Genomic DNA, 14,338 nt, shown 5'->3' on the forward strand with positions numbered 1-14,338 from the left:
TTAGTATTATAATTCAGTATATATCTATCTATCTACCTATCTATCTATCTATCTATCTATAGGAAAATGAATTGAAGTCCAACCACCTTATCAAAACACACACCAAAGTCCTGGCCAGATGGCTCAGTTGGTTGGAACATAGTCCTATCCTCCCTTATCCTCCCTATCCACTTTCTCTCTTTCTCCCCCTCCCTAAAAATCAATAAAAACATATTATCAGGTGAGGATTTTTAAAAAAGCACAAACTAAAGTCTACCTATACAAGCTCTATCATCACACTAATATAGCTTTTCACCTTACAATTCTACTAAAATCAATTAATACAAACTCTAGGTTAAATAAGAAATTAGAATATGCCAATTTGTACCCAGATACCAATTACCTGAGGATATTAAGTTTGGTGCCTTTTTCAATGTTAACTTGTATAAATATTTCAAAAATGCAACTTTAATTTGCAACAACAAAAAAGTATAAATATAAAAAGTTTAAATCTATTAACATAATCCATTTTAGCATCATTCTAAATAAATAGCTATTGAGGGCAATAAAAGTAAAGTCATTAAAGTAATTACTAGGATCCACTTTAATAGAATATTACAAGGGTTTCCATTAAAGAAAAAAAAAAAAGGAATGTGGGGTATTTTGTGACAGGCCACTAAGACAGCTGGAACAAAGCTGTTGGAGCAACAGCTGTGTACTATGTACTGTTTGTCTAAAACCACAAACTAAAGTAACCCATGTCAGACAACTTCATTTGACTAACCAGCAGAGTGAATGACTCCTTCCTGAAACTGCTATAAAGAAATCTAGCCAACTACATAATTTGCAATGATTTGAGAAAGGAGAAAAACTAAACAATACATGCCTGTGTCTTTAAATTGTAAAATTAAAACGAGAATCACAAGTCTATAACAGAAGTAAAAGTTTTCCACACTATTTTAACACTTGCTAAAATTATGACCATGGAACTAAAGAAATAATTCCCAAACCCAACATTTGATGAAGTCTGAATTATTAACTTGCAACTTTACCAGTTTCTACTTCATTCTTAACTTTCAATTGAATGAAAAGTACTTTACCAGAAAACACTGCAGCGGTTAAGAAAATTTTAACATTAAGGAACTTGATAATTTAAAAGTAACTAATTCAAACCAAGTGTTTGGCATGGAAATTCCATGCTAATATCTGAAAATAATAAATTCATATAGTACTCAATTGAACTACTATGACCATTCATGTAGATGTCTACATGCCATTAAATTATCAGATCTACACCTTTACTTTACATTTTTATTTCCATTTTTTATTCCCCAAACCCACAAGTCCTTTCTAACCTTAAGTTCACTCTTTCCTCAGTTTAAAGAACCTACATAAGGTGAATTTCCCTACCTCACTTTGATTGACACATCTCCAGAGGCAAAAGGGACCAAATTACAAATTTAAGTCACATTATCTTTTACAAAAGAATTCTGAAACTTAATGTTGCATTTATCACAAATCTTGTAGTTTGACTTGATTACTTGCTTACTGCTCTTTCCCTTTCAGCTAACAAATTACTAACTGTTGTGATCAACCACATGTTATGATTTAACAAAAAACAAGACAGTAAGAGAGAACCCACTAGGAAATAAAACAAAAGTAATATATCATTAGAACTTACTATTTTAGGCTGTTTTACATTTCCTAAATCAGGATTTTCAGAGAGAGATTAAAATTGGACTATCTTCTCTAAAGACTATTTTGAATAAAACTGAATGCTATGGATCCAACTGCTAAACCTTTGAAAACTCAACATTCAAATGTGCACATGCCACATACACATAACCTTTTAATTACAGAGAAACTATAAAATCCAGTTCTTCGTCCTCTGTAGTAACTAGCTGCTATGGAACCATAACAAATACGACTCCTCATTCCAAAGACCATTTTTTATTTTATTTTTTTATTTACTATGTGTTAAGACCCAACCCTTGCCAGGGTGGCCTGGCTCAGTGGTTGAGCATCAGCCTATGAACCAGGAGGTCACAGTTCAATTCCCTGTCAGGGACACATACCCAGGTTACAGGCTCGATCCCCAGTAAGGGGGTATGCAAGAGGCAGCCAATCAATGATTCTCTCTCATCACTGATGTTTCTCTTTCTCTCCCCCTTCCTATCTGGTATCAATAAAAAATACATGTATATATTTAAAAATGATAATAAAATATTTGTATAATACAATCAACAGCTTCCATTTCAAAAGATTTCTGTTAAAATTTGCACCTTATATGACATAAATAAATATTCATTCTTCTCTCATGTTCTTGGAATATTTACAAAGATCAATTAAAAATTCTTAATTATCCAAAACATGGAGAATTGACAGATCATATTCTTTGACAGTATTATTTAGCTTTGTAAAGCCAGAAATCTTTAAAAGAACTAATTCAATCCTTCACCAAGTTTAAATTACTCAAATTAAGAAGATATTCAAACTCAAATTAAAATTATCTAAAAATTGATAAAAACCACAGACTTCTTATCAAAGCAAACAATGCAAAATCAGTTTTGCCAAAGTCATGATGGACACTAGACTTTGTGATGATGGTAACAGAAGAAACACATTCTGTCCTCTCTAGAATTCCTTTAAAATATACTTAAAAATATAAGTTATAGCATATATCTATAGCACTAGAGTAAGAGATAGAAGGCAATCAATTTCATTTTTTTAAAAGGAGAAAGCAACAAAAGTTTATATATGAAACCATTAAATACTTCCACACACACTGCAATATAAAATAACCATAGTTAAGTTACACTTACACACACTCTCTCCGAAGGATTTCTTTTGCTTCTAGACCATTCCAATTTTTACACCTACAACAAGAAAAGCCTTTACTTTGATCTGCATTTTACAGCTTAACATTCTCTATCTCGATCTTGATCTCCTCTTGCCCATGACTCTCCCACTTGTCTCAGTGCAGAAAGCTTAGACGTGAAGGATTAATAAACTCAAAAACTATCCCTTTTAACCATCAAAAATTTAAATCTCTCCTACAGCCAAAAATACTCTACCCAGCGAAGCTATCATTCAGAATCGAAGGCCAGATAAAGAGCTTCACAAATAAATTTGAGCTAAAGGAGTTCATCACTGCCAAACCAGAATTATATGAATTGCTGAAAGGGATTCTTTAGGAAGAGGAAGAAGATATAGATAAAAATTATGAGCAACAAATACGTAACTATCAACAAGTGAATCTAAAAACCAAGGGAAGTAAAAAACCTGATGAACAATATTAACTGGTGAATATAATAGAATCAGAGGTATGGAAGGGGAGTTGACTGATGATTCTTGGGGAAAAGGGGAGTGGGGGGTGTGGGAAGAGACTGAACATAAACTGTGCACCTATGGATGAGGACAATGGGGAGTGGGGAAAGGGCAGAGGGTGGGGTGGGAACCTGGTGGAGGAGAGCAATGGAGGGTAGGGGTGGGGGGAATGAGGAACATTTGTAATAATATAAACAATAAAGATTTATTTAAAAAATAAATAAATAAATAAATAAAATTTATATCTCTCAGCCAAAAACCCAAATGTGACTGAATGTCTTAACAGATTTAACAGAATTTTACATCTGCTGAAATCCTGCTATTCCAAAAATTGAAGCTTCCTATATCAACTGCAGTTTGGCATCAAAAAGAATAGAAATCTCAGTGGCCTGCAGTAATTCTAAGGGATGACCAGTTCTTTACTTTCAACACCAAGAACAGCTAAGTTTACTGGCCAGTGTGGCTCAGTGGTTGAGCACTGATCTATGAACCAGGAGGTCACAGTTTGATTCCTGGTCAGGGCACATGCCCGAGTTGCAGGCTCAATCCCCAGTAGAGGGCATGCAGGAGAAAGCTGATCACTGATTCTCTCTCATCATTGATGTTTCTCTCTCCCTCCCTCTCTTTTCCTCTCTGAAACTAATAAATATATATTTTAAAAAAGAAACAGCTTATGATAAATTAAAAAAAAACATATTTTGACACACAATAAAAAAAAAAGATCAATAATACAGAAAGAAAATTTGACAAATTCTCCTAAAATGGATACTGTCTTATCTTTTTCATTAGTTAATTTAAGTCAATATGGTATAAATACTTCAGAGAATCAATGCACAATAGGTAGTTCACAAGATAATTGAGGAAATGAATACAAAAATGGAGAGGAAAGCTTTCCTGAGAGTGTTTCATTGTTTCCCAGGGAAAGTTAGTGAACAGAGAAAAACTTCTAGTTCCTTATTAATGTTTCCATTTCCAATGATAAGAGAAGGCTATACGTATACAAATAGAAAACCAGTTATTCCTGCAGAATAGAAACTTGAGACCAGCCAGATAAAGGTAAAGCCACGAAAGGTAAATAAAGTAGTACCTCCACTGTTTTAATTCAATAATGTTGGGATCCAATAATTTTATATCCTGCCAAATAATTATTTAGCATGTAAAAGTAAATACAGACTTAGAAATCTGCTCAGTAAAACATATTTGGAAGTATTCTCTGAATCACAATTCATTATGAAAACTAGCTGTTGATGAGGACTGCTTGAAAGCATGAAACCAGTTAGAATGACAGTACTGGCAAAAGCAATAGCCCTCAATGAGGAAGGGATTCATACTACTGAGTTGTTGTTTGTTTTTTTACTATTATAATAACAAAATAAACTGCAAGACAAAAAGCAATCTTTTAAAAATAATTCAATCACACACTTTTGGTTGCTTTAAATAAGGATACAAAATTTATGAAAGAGCAAACATTAACTGCTAAATTCCTCATTCTCTGTAACTAGAAACACTATTACTCTGATTTTCTAATGAAGTGTTTAAGACTATGAATAGTTTTAATAATTTATGAAGACCAGATCTTATTAGCATAACTGAGTAAAACAAACTCTGCTTATTACTACTATTACCCAAAGCAGCATCAGAGGTCTTTGATCACACATTCAAGGTGATATCAGCCAGGTTTCTCTCCTGTGGTTATGATTTCCCCTTAGTAACTAGTAATATTTTATGGGCAGATAGATACTCTAGCTACTCAAACTTTCAGCCACTAGGGTTTTTTGTGGTGTTCTGTGTGTTTTTTTTCATAAATTTTTTTTTATTTCAGAGGAATGGAGGAGAAATAGAAACATCAATGATGAGAGATAATTATTGATCCACTGCCTCCCGCACCCTACTGGGGATCCAGCCCACAACCTGGGCATATGCCCTGACAGGGAATCAAACCAGGTCTACACTCAAACACTGAACCAGGCCAACTAGTCTCAGCCACTAGTTTTAACATCCATTTATGATGCATAGTTATGATTGCCAAATGACTTTCTAATTCCATTTCCTTTATACTTATTAGTCAGAATTCTACCTTAAATTCTCTTCCCCCTTCATTTATTTACCACTATGGAGTCATAGATCCTTACTTTATTTATGGGCAATAATCAATTAATATCATTATTTATTTTGATTATGATATATTGTCCCAGAGTTAACCAAAGGGAATTCTTACAGATTGGCTGTATGTCTTGGACATTCCACCATCATTTCACTTTTTAAGCACTTCTTACTTTATGGCACTACAAGATGCTCTAAGCTCATCTTCAAATTTTTCCCTGCCTCAGCCCTGGTATCAGTCATTTCACCAAGCTTCCACTTAGTAAAGACTGGTACTCAGAAACCAAGGTCTGGCTCTAGCTGTTTTCTCTGCTAATGGAGAGCTCATTGTTTCTAAGCCCTCTCAGTAGACAGAGTTGGCAAAAAGATATATAGATGTGTATATACATATCCACACACATCTATTTCTATATCTACCCATGTACATTTTCAGCCATGAGTTCATGCTAACGTCTTCAATTCCAATCAAACATCAGAGTTCATTCTAGGCCTTCCCCTTCCCACATTTATAATTTTTTTCCCCCAACAGTAACAAAATATGGCTTTCATTTTCCAGAATTATATTTATTTATTTGCTTAATCCAAGTATAGAAAACTGTTTCAAAATTGCAAACCCATGCTTCTGTGACCGAAAAAAGAAAAGCCTTTAACTAGATAGGCTTCAATGTTTGTTTGGAGGAGGGCTCTTGTTTTTTGGTTTTTTTTTTTGTTTGGTACTTATCCTAAGGACATAGTCCAATTCAGGTTCAAAAGTTACTTAGTTGTCCCCCTGATACACTTCAGTGTGGTTATGTTGTACATTTTAAAGGTTTGGTTCACTTGTTTTTGTATGTAGTCTACCTTAGGGTGTGTGTTTAAAGAAACTTGATTTTATTGGTGTTTGCTGTTTATATATTGGATATTAAACATGGTTCCAAAAGTCAGACAGGTATCCCCAGGAGGGCTGCCACTCCCATTCCCACCAACCTCCTATGGGTAACCAATCTCAGTAATTTCTCCTTCCTATACTGGTTTTGTCCCAGTAAACAAATATATATGTATTTTATTTCCCCTCCTTTTTTACACAAAATGTAGCATACTATGCATACAATAGATCCTTTTTTTTTTTTTTTTTTTTTCACTAAACAATATATCCTGGAAAATACTCCACTCAGTTCATAGAGACCTTTCCCATTCTTTACATAGCAGCATATAATGTTCCCCTGGGTGAATGTATCCCATCTTATTCCTATAGGTTGCTTATAATTATTTTTAATACAAACAATGCTGTGACCGACCTCATGCATGTGTATTTTAATACTGTTGGAAGTGTATCTTCAAGAAATTCCTAAATTTGGGGTTATTAAGTCAAAAGGTAAGCACACATGTAATCAAATCAAAATGTACCTTATGTCTCCTGATATAAGGCACTGAGTAGAAACCATCATTTCTGTGTTATTCCTGCCTCCAAAATGCATAACCTGAATCAAATCATAAAGTACCAACCTCAGACTGAGGGAACTCTGCAAATAACTAACCTGTATTCTTCAAAAATATCATTGTTATAGAACACAAAGACTTAAAGAACTGTTCCAAATTTAAAGACATAGAAACAAAATACTGTACAATCTGAGATTTTCTTTTGCTATAAAGGTCATTTGGGGGACATTTTGCAAAATTTGAAAAAAGATCTACATGTTTGATTAGCAATACATAATCTAGTTTCTGATTTTGGTTATATGCTATATTTACATAAGTAAATGTCCCGATTTTCAGGAAATCTGCATGGAGGTACTTAAAAATAACGGCATTGTCTTCAACTTTACACTACTAATTCATAATAAAAGCTGTGTATACGTAGAGAGGGAAGGATGAAACAGAAATGGTAAAATGTTAGCTTTGAGAAAATCTGGGTAAAGTTTTTTGGGTTTTTTTAAAGCAACACTGGGTGTGATTTTGACAGTTGTATTCCTATTTCTAGTACTGAACATTTGTTATTTGTAAACAAAGCTCTACCTGGGGGGAGGAGGGGATCACCATATGAGGGGACAAGATAAGTTGGTTTTCAATATTAAGCTAATATATTCAAACAACAAATTCTGTGACTATAAAAGTTTTAATTAAAGCAAGACAATGCTATTTACTGCTATGCAACCAATAAACAATCACACTTTCATAAATCACTAAAAATAAAACCAAATTTACAAGGCAACAAGAAACTCAGTCTAATTATACCCCCATTAGCACAATTTAACAACTCGTATTTCTTTGCTTCTTTCAAAACCATACCAAAAATATGTGAATAAATATATAAATCTTTGTCTTTTTCATAAAAGCCTGAGAGACATTTCTCTTTGTAAAACAGAAATCAGAGGCCTACCAAGGACGTTACTTTAAACTAAAATTCAATCCCAAACACAGACTCAGCGGCTCTACCCAAAGTAATTCAAGATCAAGGCCTTTCAAGAAGATTCAATGACTATTAACTCCACACTGTCTACGAATAGAGAGAGAGTCTTTTACTCGTTAGCACTTTTCAGTAAGGAGGGCACAGTAGAATACCATACAGGTACTTCTATTTTTCCATACAAAAAAAGAAAGAAATGTTCATGTAGCATCATTAAAGTCTGTTTCAATTTTAAGAGATCAATTTTATTTTGAAAAAGGAAAGGAACCTTTAATAAATTAAAAAGAAAACAGTAATGGTTTTAAAAAAGTCTCTTTCTCTACCCTCCCCCACTTTTAAAGTTAGCATGTATTTTCCTAGGTGAATTAAACAGACTGCTTTCATTTCAAAACTTGGGAAAGACCCAGGACACTTTCAACAACACCGATGGATTAAAAACACCTTCCCAGTAGTTAGCTGCCTGTCAAAAGCAGGGTTCTTGAACTACTCAGCAGACATGTCCCCTCTACACTCCTGCAACTTCTCCATCGCCGGAGGACACACACAAAAAAACACACACAGAGATTAGAACAAGAAAAATCGTAGGTTAGAATTTCCTTGTTTCTCCTCTGACAAAAGCGGTCAACCTCGATTAAGAAGAGTGTTGCGCCCTAACCGGTTTGGCTCAGTGGATAGAGCGTCAGCCCGCAGACTCAAGGATTCCAGGTTCGATTCTGGTCAAGGGCATGTACCTTGGTTACGAGCACATACCCAGTGGGGAGTGTATAGGAGGCAGCTGGCCAATGTTTCTAACTCTCTATTCCTCTCCCTTCATCTCTGTAAAAAATCAATAAAATATAAAATAAAACAAAAAACACCTAAGTTGTTGAAAGAAGAAGACAAAGAAGACAGTGTTGCCCTGGCCGGTGTAGCTCACTTGGTGTGCCCAGAGAGGTTGCCAACTTGATTCCAGGTCTGGGCACAAGAGTTGCATACTGTGTGTGTGTTGAGGGAGAGTGAAGGCTGCCAATTGATATTTCTCTCTCTTTCCTCTCCCTTGTTCTCTCTAAAATCAATAAAAACACTAAAAAAAAAAAAAAAAAAAAAAAAAAAAAAGAAAGAAAGAAAGAAAGAAGACAGTGTTCTTCCTAGAATACCTAGCATTTGTATCTAGTAATTGCCAGCAGAATCATTTCAACTGTTGCCAAAATGAGGAAATCTCTAGTATCCACTACCTTGGGGAGAGATGTCTTCTTTTTCTTTTTCTTTCTTTTTTTTTTTTTTAAATATATTTTATTGATTTTGTACAGAGAGGAAGGGAGAGAGATAGAGAGCTAGAAACATCGATGAGAGAGTCATCGATCAGTTGCCTCTTGCACACCCCCTACTGGGGATATGCCCGCAACCAAGGCACATGCCCTTGACCGGAATCGAACCCGGGTTCCCTCAGTCCCCAAGCCGACGCTCTATCCATTGAGCTAAACCGGTCCCGGCGAGATGTCTTCTTTTTCAATGCTAAGAATTCATTTGTAAATTACTCTGAGTATGTAAAACAGTAATTGCACTCTAAAAATAAGTCTACAGGATGGTTTCAAATTCACAGATAAAAATAATTTTAAGTGATTTATAATTGCAGGATGTCTTCAAGATGTAGCAAGAGAACAGCAATTCGGGAATCTACACCTTCACACGTGGATCAATTAATTGAGAACACCAATAAGTGAGTCTTGAAGTTTCTTTCAGGATCTGTCACAGGAAGGAGCCATGAAAAAGCTCTCAGTAAAAGACAAACTTTAGGTAAAAAGCAATGTCTGAGTCAGGTCCAGACTAACAGATTACAAGACTAAAACTCAGTATGTAAGAAATCAGCTACCCCCAACATAGCTCAAAAATCTGATAAACTGCCGAATAAAAGGTTGTTAATCGAACACCAGAACCTGGGAAATTCCTCTCTAATTCTGGAAAACATGTTTGGTCTCTTTTCAAAATTGCTAGATTAGCATTAACTCAAAACCCCAATGATTCCTCCACTACTTCTCAAAATTAACCCCCAAGTGATAAAAAGAATTTCCCCAACTCAAAATGGGGTCAACATTTATCACCTAAATAACCACAAAAAGTGAGGAGGGGATTAGGAGGTTGGGTGGGAAGTGGGAGGAGGGGGTTAAAGACTTAAGAGACCAGATCATGTGTCAAGGAAAAATGAACAAATGATAAATTTTGTTTTGGAGGAACAAGATAGAGAAGTAACAGCAAATAAAGCCAAGTAACAATTATTTACTTACTCTGTAGATGGCACTGTGCTAAATAATTTGCATGTTTTATATCATTTTTCTCCCAGAAGTCCTATAAGTACTACTATTTTCATATAGAAACTGGCTTGAAGAACCTAAGGATCTTGACCCAAAACACACAGCTAGTTAACTGAGTAAGAAAGGACCTTGAATTTGAAAGATGCAGAGATTTGTTCGACCAAACTAGATATTTAATGAAGAAACTGAAGCTTGAAAAGATTAGGGAGACTAAGATATCCCCCAGTTTTACCTGAGTAGGGAGGCCTAGGACCCAGATATTAAATGCTCTCTCCACTTCACTTTGTACAATGTTAAGATCATTTTTTGGCTGGAGTTTACTAGCCATTTGGGTATTCTATTGACCAATAGAAACTAAAACTTTTTCCCAAAAACTATAAACAGCAGCCCTAGCTGGTTTGGGTCAGTGGATAGAGCTTTGGCCAGAGGACTGAAGAATACCAGGTTGATTCTGGTCAAGGCATATGCTGGGGTTGCAGGCTCCATCCCCAGTAGAGGGCGTGCAGGAGGCACCAGGTCAATGATTCTCTCCCTCTCTCTCCCTGAAATCAATAAGAATATATTTTTTTAAAAAACCACACACAACTATGAGCAACAGAAAGGTCACAGACACACATACATTCTTAATAACATAAAATTTTACATTTTATCACATTTATATTCATTTTTAAAGAGGAAAGTGCACCTCAATTAAGTAATTATTGCCTTAATTTCTAATTTTGCATCTCTTCATATGTGTAGAAGGCAACATGCAAATCTAAAGTCAGGGCTAAATGCAAAGTTGTTTTGAACTTCTCCACTCCCAAATTTATTATATTTTTTCTGCTCAAGATTGTAAAAGAAAAAATATATATTGAACCTTATTTAAAAAAAAACTTTTTTTTTTTAATCTCAGGAGTCTTAAAAAATAAATAAAACCAATTTAAGCCATCCTGATCTCCTCTGAAGAGAACTGACTTCCGCTTGTTAAGATTATTATCCTTCCGCCGTCTCCTCTCTCTCCAATTACTACGGCTAGACAATCACAGCAGAATGAATTTTAATTTCCCAGGAGTCAGACAATAAATAGTAGCTCTATTAAGTAAAGATGATAGTCATGTTAGCTCCACAATCTATCAATAATCTTATGCCTGTAGCTTTACTGTGTACTAGACAGTGTTCTCGTCTCTTGACATATAGGAATTCATTTAATTCATTTAATTTTCTTAAGAGTGGTACTTCATACTTCCTATTTCCCCAGTTTACAGATGGGGAAACTGAGATACAGACAGGTTCAGTAAAATCTGCCTAAGATTACACAGAGCTAACACTCTATCCAGGCGGCCCTGACTGGAGCTGGATAGAGCATCGTTCTGTATACCAAAAGGTGACAGATTTGACTCTGGGAAGGCACATACACAGGTCAAAATGAAACACCCTCTCCAGGTGGTCTGGCTCCTGACTCTCCAGAAAGTCTCCTCAAAATCAGAACCCATGTTTCTCCCTTTCACGGGCCCCAAGTCACCAGTCACACTCCCCTCCCTGACTGCCTCCTCTCTCAACGCTAGCATGACTTCCCATACTCACACAAGACATGTTCTCTCTCCCCACTATCAACTAACTGTACGTTGTACTTTTATCGAAGTACAAAGAGACTTTGCCCTGATTCTGGATTCCCTTTGCATTTAAGTATATTACAGAACTGTACACAAACTTACACTAGCCATCATTAACCGAAGTACATACTACATGCCAGACACAATGCTAAGAAGGTTCCCATAACTTAAAGAATGTGATCAGACCCGTTTTACTGAAGATAAAACTGAGGCTAGGAGAAGCTAAATACCTATTTTGGCCATGTTCTCACGGTGAATAAGTAACATAGCAAGACCAGGCATTCAAGTCTATGAGTCAAAGCTCACACTATTTCTCTACGTATAAATGCATGTCTTCCTCAAGCATACATGGCTCCTCTATTTCTTTTATATCATCCAGAGCACCTAGGTGCATTCCTATTCATAAAGGAGACACTGCTTTAACAAATGAATTCTAGAAAATCGTTAGAAAGCCAGCAATTCCGCTTTCCTCGTGGTTTCTAATACTATTTCCAAAAACAAAGGGTCCAATTCCTTAATTGAATCATTCACTTACATTCAGATTCAAATACATTCAGAACACAAGATCACTCTCACTCCTGGACAACTCCCCTCCCGCCCCATTCACTGCAGCCCCTAAACTAAAGAGAGGGTGAGCTAGCCATTGCTCTGCCACGGGTTCCTGCAAGTCTCCCTTAGCCCTGGGGAACAGCAACATGCCAGCGTCCCTGCTTCTGCAGCCTGCTCAACTTAAACCGGTCTCACCTCGTACGTGTGATTTTTGTAACCCACTAATGAGCACACTGGAAATGCTCGTTACATGCACATCTCTTCCCGGATACAAAGGTTGAAGCAGCAGTCTTTAAAATACCTTGAAGTAGCCTCACGTCAATGACTGCTCATTTAGTCAAGGTGAAAGGTAACAGTCACATGTATGTGTCAGTACTCTGCCTTTTCATGCCACGACTGATAACAAACGGATGGAACGTACGCCAGGAATAAATATTTCCCCCAAAGAATCTGAACAGCACTCACACTGATAGACCAAGAAGATTATCTTTGTTACTTGTTATAACGTGGTATACCTTCCTTCTCTCCTAGCTTAAGCCACACCTTTTAGGTTCACAAAAGCAGAGAGATAACTGGGTCTCTCCCTCTCTCCCTCTCCCTCTCTCTCTCTCTCTCTCTCTCTTTCTCTCTCTCTCTCTCTCCCCCCCCCCCCCCAAAAAAGATCAGTCGAACCTCTCTCACCAGAGCAAATCGCAAGAATGAAGAATTCCACCTCCCTTTTCTTTCCCATCCCTTCCCCTCCGCCTTCAGCTACCAGAGAGGGTTGGGGGGTGGGGGGTGGGGGGTGGGAGCCGGTGGCTGGAACAGACACATAAGGCTCCGCTCGGCTCGGCTCGGCCGGTCGGTCAGTCGGTCACCTCCCAGCCTGGCCCATCCCAAACTTCACCTTGGCACGGCCAGGAGGAAGAGGAGGAAGACACCAGGAATTCCTAGCAAACGGTCTCCCCCTCCCCCCGATTCGAAGAACAATTCTTCACTTCCTCGAAGCCACCATCTCCCTGGGGCATTATCCCACACTCCCACCCGGGCACGTTACCTAGGAGGACACTTAAAAAGGAAAGCACACGCGCACACACACACAAAGAGAGGCGCACACACTGCCTGGAGCGGGCAGCGAGAAGCCCGGGGACCACGCGGCCCCGCGGCCAAGTTGCCACCGCGATCGGATCGCACGCTCGGACGGGGCAGGCGGGAGGCGGCCGGGCTCCATCCCGCCCCGCGCCCGCCGCCCCGGGTCTCCGGGCAGGAAGCCCGGCGCGGCGGCCAGGCGCTGCCTCCCCGCGGGGCTCGGGGCTCGGGCCCCCGCCGGAGCGATAAGGTGGATCGGCGCTTCCTACCCTCCCGGCTCCGCCCTCCCGGCCACATTCCTGAGAAGCCCGACTCCCGGGGCGCGAGCGGGGCGCCGGGCGAACCGGAGCGCAGCGCGGCGGCCGCGGGGGAGGAGGACCGGACCGGCCCCGCGTCCCCCGCCCGCGCGGCGCCTCCGGGGCGGGGTCGCGGCGGCCGCGCCGCCACAGGTACGAGAGCCCCCGCCCGCCGCCCCCCTCCCCGCCCTCCCCGCCCTCCCCGCCGCCATCCCCGGGGGGCCCGCTCCAGGCACCTGGATGAACTGGATGGTGAGCGCCGACTTGCCCACGCCGCCGCCGCCAACCACCACGAGCCGGTACTTCTCCTGGCCGGAGCCGTCCCGCCAGCCGGCCGCGGCCATGGGGACGCCGCCGAGCCCGGCCCGGCCACGCCGAGCCGCCGCCGCCGCCGCCCGCCCTAGGCCCGGCTCCGGGGACGTGTGCGGCCGGCGGGCTGCGGGCGGGCGGGCGAGCGGGCGGGCGGGCGGGGGTCCCGGGCGCCCGGAGCTGCGGGGAAGGCCGGTGCGGGCGGCAGCGCGGCGCCCCGGCTGGCCGAGTCCCGCCCGAGGCACGGAGGAGCGGGGTGACCGCAGGGGCCGGGGGCAGCCGCGACCGAGGGGCGCGCGAGTCCACACGGCTCCGCAGCGCCAGCCGAACCAGCCTCCAGCGCCGCTACAAATGGCCGTCTGGGGGCCGGGCTGCTGGGCTGGTGCTGCATATGCATGAGGGACGGGGCTTTTCTGCATATGTATGCGGGGGCGG

At 39.9% G+C, this 14,338-nt stretch overlaps 1 protein-coding gene across 1 annotated transcript in view; it reads right to left on the reverse strand.

The window, feature by feature from the left end:
- The window catches only part of RRAS2 (RAS related 2), a 74,918-nt gene extending 60,640 nt beyond the window's left edge, over nt 1–14,278 (reverse strand). The window contains exon 1 of the mRNA XM_084893989.1: nt 13,831–14,278. Within this exon, the coding sequence (XP_084750115.1) occupies nt 13,831–13,938 (108 nt within the window). The 5' untranslated portion in view covers nt 13,939–14,278. The remainder of the gene's footprint in view (nt 1–13,830) is intronic.
- Nucleotides 14,279–14,338: the final 60 nt, after the last annotated feature.

Source organism: Pipistrellus hanaki, assembly GCF_964339955.1.
Source record: "Pipistrellus hanaki genome assembly, chromosome: 9".
NCBI classification, from domain to species: Eukaryota; Metazoa; Chordata; class Mammalia; order Chiroptera; family Vespertilionidae; genus Pipistrellus; species Pipistrellus hanaki.